Source organism: Bipolaris oryzae, assembly GCF_000523455.1.
Source record: "Bipolaris oryzae ATCC 44560 unplaced genomic scaffold scaffold_31, whole genome shotgun sequence".
Classification (NCBI taxonomy): domain Eukaryota; kingdom Fungi; phylum Ascomycota; class Dothideomycetes; order Pleosporales; family Pleosporaceae; genus Bipolaris; species Bipolaris oryzae.
In genome coordinates this window covers 127640-142190 of record NW_006911307.1, presented here as the reverse complement: position 1 = coordinate 142190, position 14551 = coordinate 127640, and the positions used below count along the sequence as shown (strand labels likewise).

Below are 14551 nucleotides of genomic sequence, written 5' to 3'. Positions count from 1 at the left end.
ATGGAAATGTCTCCACTGAAGCGTCCAAGCGACGATGCGGACCATGAAGATGGGCGTCGGCCTGCTCCACGCACTCCGAGGATTAGAGCTTGTGAGTAGAAAGGAGTCCCCCGACGACTCACGCATACACACACATCAAGTCGGCTGCCCCTAGCTCTATTATTTACTTACAATGGACAACAGGTGCAGAGTGCAAGAGACACAAGATCAAATGCGAGCCAGTGGACAATGAGACAAAATGCGCAAAGTGTCTGAGAAGCGGCACAGAATGCGTGCCGTACAACATGAACCAGCGCATTCTCGACGAAGATGCTGCGTAAATACACCCAGAAAGAAACTCTACATGAGGTGCATTTGAAGAGACCAGGAAAACTAATCAGTTGTTTCGCAGTTGGAAAGCAAAAGCGTCTGCTGAAATGGCACGCATGCGCGCAGCAGTACAACGTCTGCTCGCGCACAATAAACTCCCAGGCCTGGATAGCCCGCCAGCAGAATCGCCTCAGCCGCCATCGGGACAGAATGTGACTGTCACGCCGACTAATGTCATATCAGAGAGTGGCCACACTACGCTGTTGGTTCCGCCTCTGATGGATATGACGCGTGACAACTCTGTCGAACGCGACTCTGGCGAAGAATCTGGCTTAGTGACGGCGCCCATGAGAAGTCTGTACGACCTGACGCGGATCCGGAACCTTCGGAGTAGCGCACGGTGGAAGCCCAACTCCAACTCTGTGGACGAGGACTTTATAGCTCAAGGCGTCGTATCCCTGCGGGAAGCTGAAGAGCTGTTCCAGCGATACATGCAAGACATGCGGTTGTATCTATGGGCTGGCGTGCTGTTTCCATACGATTCACTAAGTGCAGTGCGGCGCCACTCAACGCTGCTAACAGCAGCTGTCCTGACGATATCGGCGCTACACACGCCGGGCCAGGACGAGGCGCTGCAAAAGTGCTACGGCATCTTTGTATCGCTGGTCTACAGTACTACCCTCGCGCGGCCCCAGAATCTCGATGACATACGTGCCTTGGCGCTTGCGGCTTTCTACGTCCCAAACCTAAGCTGGAAACTCGCCGGACTCGCAATTAGGAATGCGGTAGAAATGAATCTGCATTTGACTTACCAGAAGCTTATGCGGGGCCACGAGGATCAGCGGGATAACGTGAGGCTGTGGCTTGCACTGTACGTGTGCGACCACCAATTCAGTATCGCGTATGGACGCCCGTCAATGGTGCACGACGATGTCGCAGTCAAAAATATTGAGCGGTTCCTCGACAGCCCCAAGACCACTCCTGGCGATATTCGACTCGGAGCCCAAGTCACGCTCTTCAAGATCCTGACCGAAGCCTACGTCGTCTATGGCAGCGACCCAGAGCAACCCCTTACAGAACCCGACTTCCAGCAACTCCGCCTCTTCAACTTCGCCATTGAACAATGGCGCCTAGCATGGCAAGCAAAATCTGCAGACAGCCCCGCCATAGGCTCATACCCCTCAAAAGGCGTAGTCCTATACTACCACTTCGCCCGCTTCCAACTAAACTCCCTCGCCCTCCGCGCCCTTCCCCCTCCCAACGCCACAACCTCCGAGTCCCTCTCCTACGACCGTCGCGAAGCCGCCAATATCGCCATCACTGCCGCAACCAGCACCCTAACCCTCATCTTCGAAGAACCCGACCTCCGCCGCGCCATGACCGCCGTTCCCATCTTTACCCACACCATGCTCGCCTTCAGCGCCACCTTTTTACTTAAAATCGCAAAAACCTGGGGCGGCGTCGCACAAGCTCAGTCGCCCGAATGGGCTACCGAACCCCTTGGTCTCGGCTTGAATTTCAACATCAATCAAGTCCTCTCGCTGTCCCGCCGCTCCGCCTCCTTTCTAGCGAAAGTAGCGGATACCCTGAATAAGAAACATATTACTCGGCACATTGTGCAGGGTATCAATGATTTACTGAAGAGGATCGATGTAGCGGCAGGCACGCCGTCGGCGAATCCGTCGCATAATTTTACCGCGCCGTCGCCGGCTACGTCGCAGATTTTCGATCCGGTCAAGGCGGCTACGCAGAGCCACGAGGTTAGTGCTGATCCGGTGAATGAGTACAACATGTATGACTTGATTGGGTCGTATGGGTTTGGGTTTGATGAGACGTTTTTGGGTCAAGGGGCGCCGACCAATATGGGGTTTTGGCAGACGGAGCATTTTTGAAATATTCCTTTTTTGGTAGTAGTGAGATATTTGTTTACATGTAGTGATTTTTGTAATTATTTTTTTGAGAGGTTTAAATGTTTCATGGCATACAATAGCCTAAAGTTTGGCTGTAATGCGGTTGTTTCAAGTAGACTGTTCCATGCGGCGCCATAGGCCTAGGAAGCCACCTCCGATGACTTGCTGACCGGCTTTGGGACGACACACCATGGCCCATTTTTCTTCTTCTTCTTCTTTCTGCTTATTCAAAGCTGCTTCGAGCTCGCCATCTCTGGAGGCTTGCTCAGTTTCCGAGTCTTGACTTCTATTGCCTGATGGGGCTGAAGTCTGCTCTGCGCTTGACTTTTGTAGAGTTGCTCTTGGCTTGACGGCGCGGACATCCCATTCGCGTATTGTCCCTGCACCAAGCTCGACGACTTGTTCGAGCAAATATGGCAACTTCTGCTCGCGGATTGCTTCGACACACTCGGCAACCTGGGTTATGCTGGGATTGAAGACGGCGAGTAGACCGTTGACGTGCAGGACAGGAGCTACGTTCGGGAGGTGATGAGTTGGATTAGGAAGGTCAAGAAAGACATGGCTCAGGAAGGGCTGTTGAGTTCTTCTCGTCCTTCTCTGCTTGGAGATCCAGTCGGACACGTCTCCAACGTGAAAGTCGACGTTTGCCGCATACATGCCGTGGCGGAAGCCTTCAACAATCTTCTTTGCGTGCTGAGAGTACTTGGGCGATATATCAAGCGTATGTAGAATGGCGCGCCGACTTTGCTTCCACGACTCCAAGTACGAGTGCTGTAGATCGCTTACAGACTCGCCGAGATAGACGGCGTCTTCTGGGCCGTCTTCGCTGCCACTATGAGCGGGCGCTCTCGGAATTGGGGGATTTGCGGCATGTATGGCTCGCGAAAGATGGAGGGTCAAGGCCCCATGGCCAGTACCAGCTTCGAGTATTTCAAGTGGCGGATCTGTGCTCAAGCCAGCAGAGGGCCTGTCTACGTTGATGTCGAACAGCGAGATGATGAGATTGGCATCGGAGGGGTAGATCTAGGCGCATTGGCATCGGAGAAACAGGGCGGGATGTTTAGAGTGAGGGGCACACACCGGAGTGACAAGACGGGGTGTAAGCCTGACATATTCGGCCAAGGTAGGATCATGGATGCGGTATGAGGCGCCTTTGTTGGATTGGACTATTTGGCGCGGCTGCCTGCCAATTATGTCGGCATGCTGGACGACGCCCAAATGCGTACCCGTAGATTTTGAGGCTTGTAGCTTGACAAGACGGCCATCATGGGTATCCTTTTTCTCGCGCAGAAGCACCAGGTCGCCTTCTGCGCAATTGTGAGCGGCGTCGGATCCAAGTGGCCAGAGGTCTTGCCTTTGAACGTGCGACGCAAGCCAGAGCTACTTGTGAAGTAGCGAGCAGGCGTTTTCAAGGGAAGACGTTGCAGGAGGTGGAGGGGGGAATGCCGCATGGCTTTGTGAAAGAAGAAAGGTGCAGATGCGGCGCGGAGGTGAGGTCTTCTCCGCAATACCACTACTTACTACTACCAAGCGAGACATGAATTCAGTGGCGCCCAGCACATGTGACTAGGAAGATGCTTGCTTAGCTTTGGTGCATCGTACAGAAATGTATTACATGTGTATTTTGGTCTGAGATGATTTGTTTGCTGGAGTTATTCCACCAAGAATTATTCGTGTACGTATCGCCAGTCTTGCCCACCCCTGTCATGCCATTGTCCATCCCGAGACTGCATCCCAGCAGCCTAGAGCCAAGCACTGTTGCCCGCATCCCACTCTCACCCACCAACACATCGCCTCACCCAACTTGTTCGCCTGCGCATGCGCTCCTCCTCCTATATTTGTGGTTCGAAATATCCGAATAAGGCGCTGTACCATGGACATGAGTCCCACCTGCTGCCAAGCAACCCTCTCCTAGACACATCTCTGGCTTCATGACCCTTCACTCGCACCCTCGACGGCCTCCACCATGACGCGCCGAATAGTAAGTACACCAACTCCGCGCCACTTTGCTACCTGCTCACCACCATAGGTTCGCACGGGCATCCAGCTCGTTGCCCTCACCATCCTCCTTTCCCTTACCGTCTTCTTCCTCGACAACCGCTACCGAGTCCTCCCCCAGTCCGTTCACAGCCACCTGCCCCTCCACCACGATGGCCTCGCCATCACCGATATCACCGTGCAGACCTGCTCGACAATCAACCCACTGTCCAAGTGTATGCTCGACCAAAAGATATGGCACCGCATAGAAAAGGATCTCTACCTCAATAAGGGTTGGGTTAACAGGGCATATGTACACGTTAAGCGGAAGAGGGAAGAGGAGCTAGGCGCCGAAGACAAGGTCATAATCGATGTCCGCACAGGCAAGCTCGACCCTTCTATTGGCGAAAAGGCGCAAGCATCTGAAAAATGGGAGTCGAGACCGGCAGGTGTCTGGATCAAGAAATCGCTAAAGCGCCATGCCAGCGACTCCAAACAGGCCGTAACAGCCGTCGACATCCTGTTTGGCGACGATGCCGTAGAGCCTCGGCCTGGCTGGGCCTTGGTCAAGAATGGTCCTCTGCACTTGGACAGCAGCAAGGATAGCGCAGAGCCGCGCCTCACCATACGGCGCGGTCGAGCCGTCAAGCTTGAGAAGCCGATACCAAAGATTAGAAAGGATGGCAAATTCAAGATTATGCAGATATCCGACTTGCATCTCAGCACTGGTCTCGGCAAGTGTAGGGACGAAGAGCCCAAAGGCGCAAATGGCGGACACTGCGATGCTGATCCTAGAACAATCGAGTTTGTCGAGAGAGTGCTCGACGACGAGAAGCCTGACATGGTTGTCTTGTCCGGCGACCAGATCAACGGAGACACGGCTCCAGATGTTCAAAGCGTGAGAAAAGCTCCCTACTATACTCATCATGCGTGATACTGACACTGCTGCAGGCCATGTTCAAGATTGTGGATCCCCTTGCTGAGCGCAAGATACCCTACGCCGCCATCTTCGGTAACCACGACGATGAAGGCACCCTCTCGCGCCACGCACAAATGGATCTCTACGAATCTCTACCCTACTCCGTCAGCGAAGCAGGTACCAACACGATTGACGGCGTCGGCAACTACTTTGTTGAGATCCAAGCGCATAGCAGCAAGCACTCAGCCCTAACCCTCTGGTTCCTCGACACACACTCGTACTCACCCGACGAAACCCACTACCGTGGCTACGACTGGATCAAGCCCAACCAAATCGAATGGTTCAAAACCACGGCCGAAAGTCTCAAAGAAGCCCACCGCCACTACACGCACAAGCACCTCGACATGGCCTTCATCCACATCCCCCTCCCCGAATACGGCGACCGCGATAATGATCGTGTAGGCAACTGGACCGAACCCATTACCGCGCCCGCCTTCAACACGCACTTCAAAGACGCGCTCGTCGAATTCAACATCAAATCCGTCTCGTGCGGCCACGACCACGTAAACGACTACTGCTCGCTCGCCAAGGACCCCAGCACTAGCGAACCCCAAATCTGGATGTGCTATGCCGGTGGCAGCGGGTTTGGGGGCTATGGCGGCTACAACCATTTCCATCGCCGGCTCCGCGTTTTCGAGATTGATACGAATCAAGCGCGTATTGTGACATGGAAGAGGCTCGAGTATGGGGATTTGGATTTGAAGCTGGATGCGCAGATTATTGTGGATTCCGGGAGGGTTATGCCGATTCAGGTGGGGAACCAAGAGTGAGTGAGCTGGATATTCATTGCCCTTGTTGTCATCGTTCCTCTCTTTTCTCTTTTTTTTCGGGAGAGAAGAAAAGGGACAGCTACTATGGAGGTGTTTGGGCGTGAACGGGATGGCATGTTGATACATGGCTTGATTTGCATTTGCGAGAAATGGATTCAAAATGGGACTTTTTTTTCTCTCTACTTCTACTTCTCTCTTCTCTTTTCTTTTTAGGGAAACGTAATGTCTTGTTTATACAATGATATTCGTGTTTGGAGATGATGTAGTTGAGAAGAGGAAGAATGTAGCACGGGATGGATGGATGAATGGCAAAAGGGGAGGAGGAGAGATGGGACACAGATGTTGCATAATCACCACTCTCAATCATAAACACAGCTTTCAAAAAATCAATCACATACTTCAACAAGTCAAGTTACTTTATCAAATTTCATTTGTTTCTTCAATCTTCGACATCATTGTCATTGTCATGCTTATTTGCAAAGCGGAACAATCATGCCTCTATGGAAATTCTAATCTGCGCACTCCCAAAAGAAGACATCTTGTTGGGCTGTGCAAAAGAAGAGAGAAGAATTAAAAAAAAATGAGGCGAGGGGCGCATATATATGGGATAATCCTCAAAGCATCCAAGACCTGGTACAATACGACATTTTGCTCATAGATTTCCATCTCTTCTTGTCCACCCCCTTTCCTCTACATTTACAAGAAGGAGTAAAGAGAAACACACACCACACCCTTAGTTCAGTCATCACCAACTTATGAGACCTGGACGAACTGGCCCATGGCAGGGACGCCATCGACAAGGACGTAGATGACATAAGGACCAGCAGGAGCAATGGCCTTGTTGGGAGGCATGGTGACGGTGATGCTCTGGGCAGTGGCGCCGGCCTTGAAGCCGGTGGTGTCGAGGAAGGCCATGCGGTGACCCATGTGGAGAGAGTGGGTAACGAATCCACCGTAGTAGAGGGTGACCTTGACTGCCTTGGCGTTGGCGGGAGCAGTGAACTTGATGTTGAAGGTAGTGTTGACCTTGAGGTTCTTGCTGGAGATCTGGACGTTGGAAGGACGGGTAGGGTTGCCCTGGAGGTAAGGAGGAGTGTAGATCTCGTTGCGGAACTCGGTGACGTAAGGGTTCTTAGCGTCAGGCTTGAGGATGGGCTGCTCAACGGGGTTGGAGCCGGAGATGAGCAGAGTACCGTCAAGGAGGAGAAGGGCAACACTGTGGTAGAGACGAGCAATGGTGGACTTGGGACCGGTGGTGAAGCGCTTGCCCTTGGGCTGGTTGGGGTCATAGAGAAGGACCTCAAGAGCAGGATCGCGAGCAACACCGAAACCCTGGGCACCCTCTTGAGCACCGTTGACCCAGACGACGGTACCGTCGGGAAGGAGAGTACCCTCAACCATACCACGGCCCTCAGGCATAGAGTCCATCTCCCACTGTGGGTTGGCATCAAGAGGCCTGATGCGGCCGCAGGAAGCGTCGCCAGGAGCAGTAATGTCTTGGTAAGGACCACCACCGCAGATGATGATATCAGCGTTCCAGTTGTTGGCGCTGGACAGAGGAAGCATGACGGATCCACCAGTGTTGGGGTAAGTGCGGTAGGTACCGGGGAGGTCGGGCATCATGCGGACAACGGTGCCAGTCTCGACCTTGAAGATCTCAGCGGACTTGGAGACGGCGACGAAAACGTTGCCATCCTTCAACAAGTGCATGAAGGGGTACATGTAGTAGGGCTGGTTCTTGCTCAGAATCTCCATGTTGTAGCTCTTGCCACGAGGAGTACCGTCGGAGTTCAGGATTTCGTAGGTGGGGTTGTTGTTCTCGGGCTTGCTGGGGTCGAGGCCGTTCTTGGAGCCAGATGCGACAAAGATGGAGTCGTCGGGCATGATCTGGACGGAGGCGTACCAGCGGGGAGTATCGAGAAGCTGACCAGGCTCGACCCAGGCCTTTCCGTTCTTGGAAGCATCAGTGGAGGAGCGCTCGAGGTAACGGATACCCTTGAAACCATCACCAACAGTAGGGTCAATGAAGTCAAGAGGAGCATTTCCACCGAGGGAGACGAAGCGACCGTCAGCAAGGAAGATACCACCAGAGCAGAAGGCATTGGTCTTGTAGGCAAGGGGAACCAACTGGCCGGTGACGGGGTCCCACTCGGAGGAGTAGGCGTACTGGCCGTTGGGAAGCTTGAGTTCAGTGTAGTTCTCAACCTTGTCAAGGAAGACAACACGACCGTTGGGCATGAGACCAGCGTGCATAGCAGGGACACCGGATCGGCCCTTGAGGGCAATGCTTCCGGGCTTAGCAGCAACAGGCGCCGGGCTGGCACCGGGGGCAGGGACAGTAGGAGCTTGGTTGCAAGGACCGCTCTGGCAACCTTCACCACAGTGAGCAGTTGTGTTACCACAGTAGCCGTACATGCTGCAGCAGCTGCCTTGGGCCCAGCTTCCGCAAACAGTGTTGCCGAACTTGGCACCGCAGCTTCCATCAGTAGTGGGGATTCCATTGGGGTTGCTGGGGGTGGTTGGCTTTCCTAGTACAGGCTCGCCAGAGGTGGTGGTCGAGGGAGGGCGGGTAACGGTGGCGGTAGTAGGCTTAGGATCGTTTTGAGGAGTGCCATCCTTGCAGCCATTCTGGCAGCCATTGGCCTTGAGGCAGTGACCGTCAGTGCTACCGCAGTATCCGTACTCAGAGCAGCAGCCACCGTAAGCGCCCTTGGCATCGCAGGTAGCGCCGCCAAAGTCCTTTCCACAGCGGCCGTCGTCCCGGGCGGCAGAGTTGGAAGGGGTGGCGGCAGTAGAGGGTTTGGCGGCATTGTCGCAACCAGACTGGCAGCCCTTTGAGCAGTGGGCTGCGGTGTTGCCGCACCAGCCGTACTCGGAGCAGCAAGTGCCCGTGTAGACTGTGCTGTTGGGGTCGCAGAGCAAATTGCCGTTTTGAGGACCGCACTTGCCATCCTGGGAGTACTTGTTGTTTTGCCTCTTGGTAGGAGCGAAAAGCAAAGTAGAGCGGGATACAACCTTGGAGTAGGGGCTGGCATCATCTGGAACACAACTGCAAGGCGTTATTAGATGGGGGGGGGTTGTCGATGGGGAGGGGATGGATAGACTCACGTGTTGTTCTCTATGCAGTGCTGGCCAGTCAAGCAGGTGTGAGCAGTGGGGTCAGTGTAGTTGCAGGTGGGGTTGACCCAGAAGAAGTTGATGTTGGCCGAGGCCGCACCAACGAGCAGGCCAAGGCCGTAAACCGAAGACCTCATGGTTGTGACTAGGCTAGAGTAGCGCGCGTTAGCCAATGCAACATAAAGCAATCAGGTGGCCATGGAGACGGTGGTGACAAAGGACCAATGCAAAAAACCATTGAGTCGCAGGCACTGCGTGAGGGGCCGTGCTGTAGTGGTTCGAGATGGATAGGGTAGTGGTCATGTGTGTGGGTGTGTGATCAGAAGACATGCAATCTTCAACACACACACACACACATGACTTGTTTGGAATGAAACACAAATGCCCGATGATACCAAACATGTTCCTGTGCCCAGAATCCAGCGAGAGCAGGCAACGAACATGTTTCGTGTACCGGGGGGAGGGAGGGAAGGAGGGTGCTCATAAAAGAAAGCACTTACATCGAAGCAGTCCAGAAGAATTAGTAATTATTGTTAAGAGGGATAATGATACCAGGACTGGTAGGATGCGGTCGGGGGGGTGGACGCTGGAAACGAGTGACAGCTGTCCTGGGGGAACGAGTGTGGTTGACAAACGAAGGACGAGGTGGAGGGGATTGTAGGCGGGCGGGCGAGGGCTCAAGTAGCTGTGGAGGAAACGGGATATACGAGGACAGGTGAGCTAGGTTAGTCATGGGCTGGGCGGCGAGTGAAGGCCGGTCGGGCAAGGACAGACAGGACCGGCCATCTGGAGGCGCGGGCCAATGACGGTATCGAGGGCAGGTTGCCGTGCAGCCTTAAGGGGCCCGCGTCGTGGTTGGATCATGGCCGGGGGTGGGCGTGTGGGCTTTCTATTTCTGGGCGCAGGGATTGGCTGACGACGCCCACAGCGACGGAAAGCGGCAGCTGCTGGGCCGGGCAGACGACCCTCGTGTGGGGGAAGGGTAAGCAGCTTGTCCTTTTCCGTCGTACGAGAGGTGACATGGACATTGTACGCGACTGGGTTGTGTGTACAACAATAGCAACAATAAAAACAACAACAACCGCAACAACCGCAATCCTCCTTTGAGCGGGCGAGGCTGTCTGTTCGGCTGCAACGGCGGTGCGCTGTCACCAAGCCGGTCGGCTGCACTCAAGCCTTTCGCTTCCTAGCTAAGCTTCTCCCGCATGCAAAATGCAACTGCAGAGATTGCGCCCCGGGCCAATCACATGGCCCGCCTTGCCACTGCCCCTTCTCCTTTGGGACTAGCGCCGACATCCTGCCCCTGACCAGACACCTGCGACCAACTCCAAGCCTCCAAGACTTTCTGCCTCTCCTCTTCGCATTGTCACTCACGTAACAACAATTCCCTTTGCTTCGGCGCCGACATCCACTGCCACTGCCCGGGAGCAAGCCAAGTGAGTAGTAGTGGTAGTAGTAGCACTTGCAATCTGGCCATGCGCTGTCCTGTCGTGTGCTGGCTGTCCTGCTGCGCTGTCCCTACACTTCAGCTCCGCCAATTGCCGGATTCCAGCATGAACCACGACGATGCTTTCCGACTAGTGGCCTGAGCGCAACAAAATACAATAGTCTCCTCCCGCATATACTTAGTTGGTTGCTATAAGCCTAGTGACATGCACCACCTTCGCCCGTCGGTCGATCGTGTCAGCACTATGATGCAAAGCCTGGCAGCCTCACAAGTTGCATCAGGTGAAACTTCGTACCTGGGAAATTGGCCTTGGGGCCGCAAATTCCAACATGCAAACAATACACGCCTTGCCAAGTCTGGCTGCCTGTCCAGCCCCACAGCTGTTTGATCTGTCCAGCCCTTTGGTTATTTCCATCCAGGCCGCATACCCGCAACAACACATGGAAATTTGGCCGATGCCCCCAGAAAGCCCGACGAGATGCTTCTGTGACGCTTCCATCGCGCCCTGCAGGCCCTCTCCCCGTCCTTCTTTCCTTGGCTTCGTGCTTTCACCCACTTCCTGTCTAGGTACTAGTCGCCTGATGCCCGCCTGACAAAATACTCTTGCTCCTCTTTCTCTCTCTCTCTCTCTCTCTCTCTCTGCCTCTCCTGTCCTGTCCTGTCCTGCGCTACTTACACATGTACTTAGTACAAAACTACGCACACCTGCCCCGTGCCCTCTTCCTCACCTTACCAAACTCTACCAGCCACTCACCCTGCCATCGGCCCGCCGCCGACCACCCGTCCACCAAGAAATCCCGCTTACACCAGCCCTTTTTTTAAACACCTCAAGGCATTTTAGGCGTTTGACACCCCCGCCCGCGCGTCCCCTGTATAAGCACTTCTTCCTTCAAGCCACGCCCGACCCGCCTCTCACTATCCCCCATCTGCGTCCAGCCACCACAATCCAACAACAACAACAGCCGATTGCGCCTCCCCCTCCCCTCCCCCGCGAAAAAAAGCTTGTTCGCGTTAGCTGAGCTGCGCCACCAAACAATCAAATCAAACCCAAAACTCGAAGAAAAATCAACAAAAAAATGATTCTGTGAATAATAAAAAAAGGCCACGAACACTTGTTCCCTCCCCATTCCCCGATTCTGCCTCCTACTTAGTAACACATTCGGCAAATACGAGAAGCTAAATTATTATTCCCACTCTCTGGTGGAGCCACCTCTCTCTCTCTCTCTTCCTCTCTTCCGCCCTCGCTTTCCACACATGTTCGCTGGCTCGTCCTCCCCTACTTGGTACTACTTTCGGCACTGCGCGGCAACTCTTTTTTATTTTATTCTTGTCGCTCGCTCAGCCGCAGTGTAGATCCCCTTTTTTTCTGCGGCGTTCCTTGGTAAATATTGATCTCGTGATGATAATAACAATAATAATAATTATAAGAATAATACTAATGATGATGAGGAGGAGGAGGAAAAGAGAGTTTGATTTCCCCCCCCCCCCTCTTCTTGGTGTACAAACTACCCACATCGATTGCCGGTGGATGGGTGGATGCTTGCATACCCGCTGTAACCTATTGGTCACGACAATCGCAGATCGTATTCTTTTTTTTTCTCCCGATATGTGATATGCACACACACACATACATGCATAGTAGCAAAAGGGAAAAAGGGTGAATAAACCAAGCCCCCGACCCGACGACTCGTGTTGGTGATATACGAAAGGGAAAAAAAAGAAAGGGGGCAGGTAAAACCCATTCACACGTGAGTATCTGTGAGTGCGTGTGTGTGTGTGTGTGTGCATAGTTCGGCGAGGCGGTAAACTCTAAAGACGCTTGAGACTGAGGGGGGAACGGTTGCATACACAAGTAAAGTTCAGGGGTGCATATTACTTACTTACCTATTGGACATCCGTGCTTTTTTGTCCATCGCCGCCAAAGGCAAATGATAATCCACGCGTCCCCTCCCCCCCCCCCTTCCCTTCAGCCCTTCGTCCTGCTGAATGAACACCTGGGGTTTACCTTGTTTAGGCATTTTAATCACATGATATTTCTACCAAGTAAACTGAACCCCCCTCCCTCCCCCCGGGGTATACAAGCCCTCCTAGCGTAATAATAGAAGTATGTATAGGTAATAACATCGACAATAATAAAGGTAATAATAGTAATACAAAATGACCCACACTTCCCCAAGCCTGGGGTTAAGAGAAAGAAAGAAAAACACCACTCTACGTGTACTCCTTCCAACACACACACACACCACTACACAATGAGGGTATATATCCAAGAAGAGTTGTTCCTCCCATACCTTGTATCCTCCGAACGCCGATGACATAGGAAAATAAAAAGAAGTAGCCTCCACCCCTCCACCCCCTACCCAAGACAAAGGGAAGAAAAAAAAAGCCCGAAGAACGGTAAAAGTAATCGTGTGTAACAAAAGAAAAGGAGAAGAAGAAGATAAAAGAAGGAAAGAGAGAAAGAGAGAGAGAGAGAGAAAGATAAGAAAAAAAAGAGAGAGCTCCTCACTCAACAGTACCACATCCGCAACTCAACGCCCTCACAAACCCACTCGGCTTCTTCACCTTGCCATCTCGACTCGGTTCAACAAGCCGCTCAACACGCACACTCGTCCCTCCCACAGACTCAACCCTTGTCTGCTCCACGCGCTCATCTCTACTCTTGCGCGCCATCGTCATCCTCTCCCGGGCCTCCTCGCCAGCGCTGTCGCACTGATCCATACTGGTTTTTGCGCCGCCGCCACCACCACCGACACCACCGGCTCCGCCACCATTGCGGCTCCGTATCTTGCGGCGTCCCATCCACGACGATAGGCCTGGGCGCTCTTCTTCTTCGCCTTGTTCTTCTCCCTCGTCGCTGTCCCAGTCGTCCCATGCGCTCGTCGTGTTTTGCAGCGGGTACCCGAACCGGTGCAGACTGGCTGGTGGCGTCGTCGTCGTCGACACGGTTTGGTAGAGCGTGCTGAACTCAGACGGGGTGCCGCTATCGTTGCGTGAATGCGGATAGCGAAGCTTGGGCAGCATAGTCACGTTGGCTAGACTTGACCGCCGCATCGAGCTCACCGAGTGCGCGGTGCTTGGTGGTGATGTTGGTGTCATCGGAGGTGAGTTGGCCTGCGAGCGCGAGGTATACGTTGATGGTGTGATTTGTAGTTGGAGACTTGGCTGCGTAGGTTCGCTGGGCGATTTCTTTCTACGGCCCACAGATCCTGCCTGTGTGGACGAGGTGCGTGTCGAGGCGTCGGTCAGGTGTCCTGGTAGTGGACAGAACGATGCGCGCTTGGGTGAGGCGTATGTTGGTGTGATGATTTCCTCTCTTGAAGGAATCTGGCAAAGGCCTGAAACGGCCATGTTGTGTCCAGCAACACCGAGAGTTGTTACAATCTCTTCATTACCAGGTGAAACCACAGTGCGTTTGAAGCAACCTTCGCACATACCAGAGGCGTATATGATGGGACGCCCGCAAGATTTGCAACCAGGCGTTGTAGTAGATGGAATCGTAGTTTGCGCCCGCTTAAACCTAAAATCAAAACTTGTTCGTGAAGTTGAGCAGTCGTTCCGTTCATGCGTTTCATGCATCAGCTCGTCTCTTTCTTTTGCCTTTTCAACAGCGAGTCTTTCATAGCCGTCCCATAACTCGGCTGTCTTGGATGGTGAACAGGATGACCGAGGGCTCTTCGGAGGCGACGCTGCTCCTGGTGTAGGCTGGGACTGCTGTGGCGCATCCTTTGGCATTGTTGAGGCGTCCATTTCTTGTGATATAATCAGACACAAAAGAGAGAGGTAAGATGATGGTAGGCAGTAGGGCGAGAGGGATAGGCGGGAACCTATCAGTGCAGAAGATCCTTAACAAGAGACTCGGTTCTGCGCACAAGAAATGGTTGCACATGTTCAATATGCTGGAGCCAAGAGGTGAGACACCTTGTTTATCAAGTAGAATGGTCCCACCAAAACAAGCCACAATACCAGCCAATCCCGGAAATTGGGAGCCTCGAGAATAGTCTAGGGACAAATCGTAGAAGGTGTTACCCTGTACCGCCCC

At 53.4% G+C, this 14551-nt stretch overlaps 5 protein-coding genes across 5 annotated transcripts; 2 read left to right on the top strand and 3 right to left on the bottom strand.

Moving 5' to 3' along the window:
• On the top strand, positions 1 to 2201 carry COCMIDRAFT_89478 (uncharacterized protein; the record flags this gene model as incomplete). Its single annotated transcript, XM_007687597.1, has 3 exons — positions 1 to 91; positions 184 to 316; positions 392 to 2201. 3 exons carry the CDS (start codon positions 1 to 3, stop codon positions 2199 to 2201), a joined length of 2034 nt encoding a protein of 677 aa, XP_007685787.1.
• A 126-nt stretch (positions 2202 to 2327) lies between these two features.
• COCMIDRAFT_3350 (uncharacterized protein) lies at positions 2328 to 3670 on the bottom strand (the record flags this gene model as incomplete). Its single annotated transcript, XM_007687543.1, has 3 exons — positions 2328 to 3242; positions 3300 to 3526; positions 3604 to 3670. 3 exons carry the CDS (start codon positions 3668 to 3670, stop codon positions 2328 to 2330), a joined length of 1209 nt encoding a protein of 402 aa, XP_007685733.1.
• A 515-nt stretch (positions 3671 to 4185) lies between these two features.
• Positions 4186 to 5945, top strand: COCMIDRAFT_34790 (uncharacterized protein; the record flags this gene model as incomplete). Its single annotated transcript, XM_007687567.1, has 3 exons — positions 4186 to 4200; positions 4249 to 5094; positions 5148 to 5945. The coding sequence occupies 3 exons, from the start codon at positions 4186 to 4188 to the stop codon at positions 5943 to 5945; spliced, it is 1659 nt and encodes a 552-aa protein (XP_007685757.1).
• A 753-nt stretch (positions 5946 to 6698) lies between these two features.
• COCMIDRAFT_34789 (carbohydrate-binding module family 18) lies at positions 6699 to 9199 on the bottom strand (the record flags this gene model as incomplete). The annotated part of the gene is made up of 2 exons (XM_007687566.1): positions 6699 to 8994; positions 9054 to 9199. The coding sequence occupies 2 exons, from the start codon at positions 9197 to 9199 to the stop codon at positions 6699 to 6701; spliced, it is 2442 nt and encodes an 813-aa protein (XP_007685756.1).
• A 3815-nt stretch (positions 9200 to 13014) lies between these two features.
• On the bottom strand, positions 13015 to 14244 carry COCMIDRAFT_3347 (uncharacterized protein; the record flags this gene model as incomplete). Its single annotated transcript, XM_007687542.1, has 1 exon — positions 13015 to 14244. One exon carries the CDS (start codon positions 14242 to 14244, stop codon positions 13015 to 13017), a length of 1230 nt encoding a protein of 409 aa, XP_007685732.1.
• Positions 14245 to 14551: the final 307 nt, after the last annotated feature.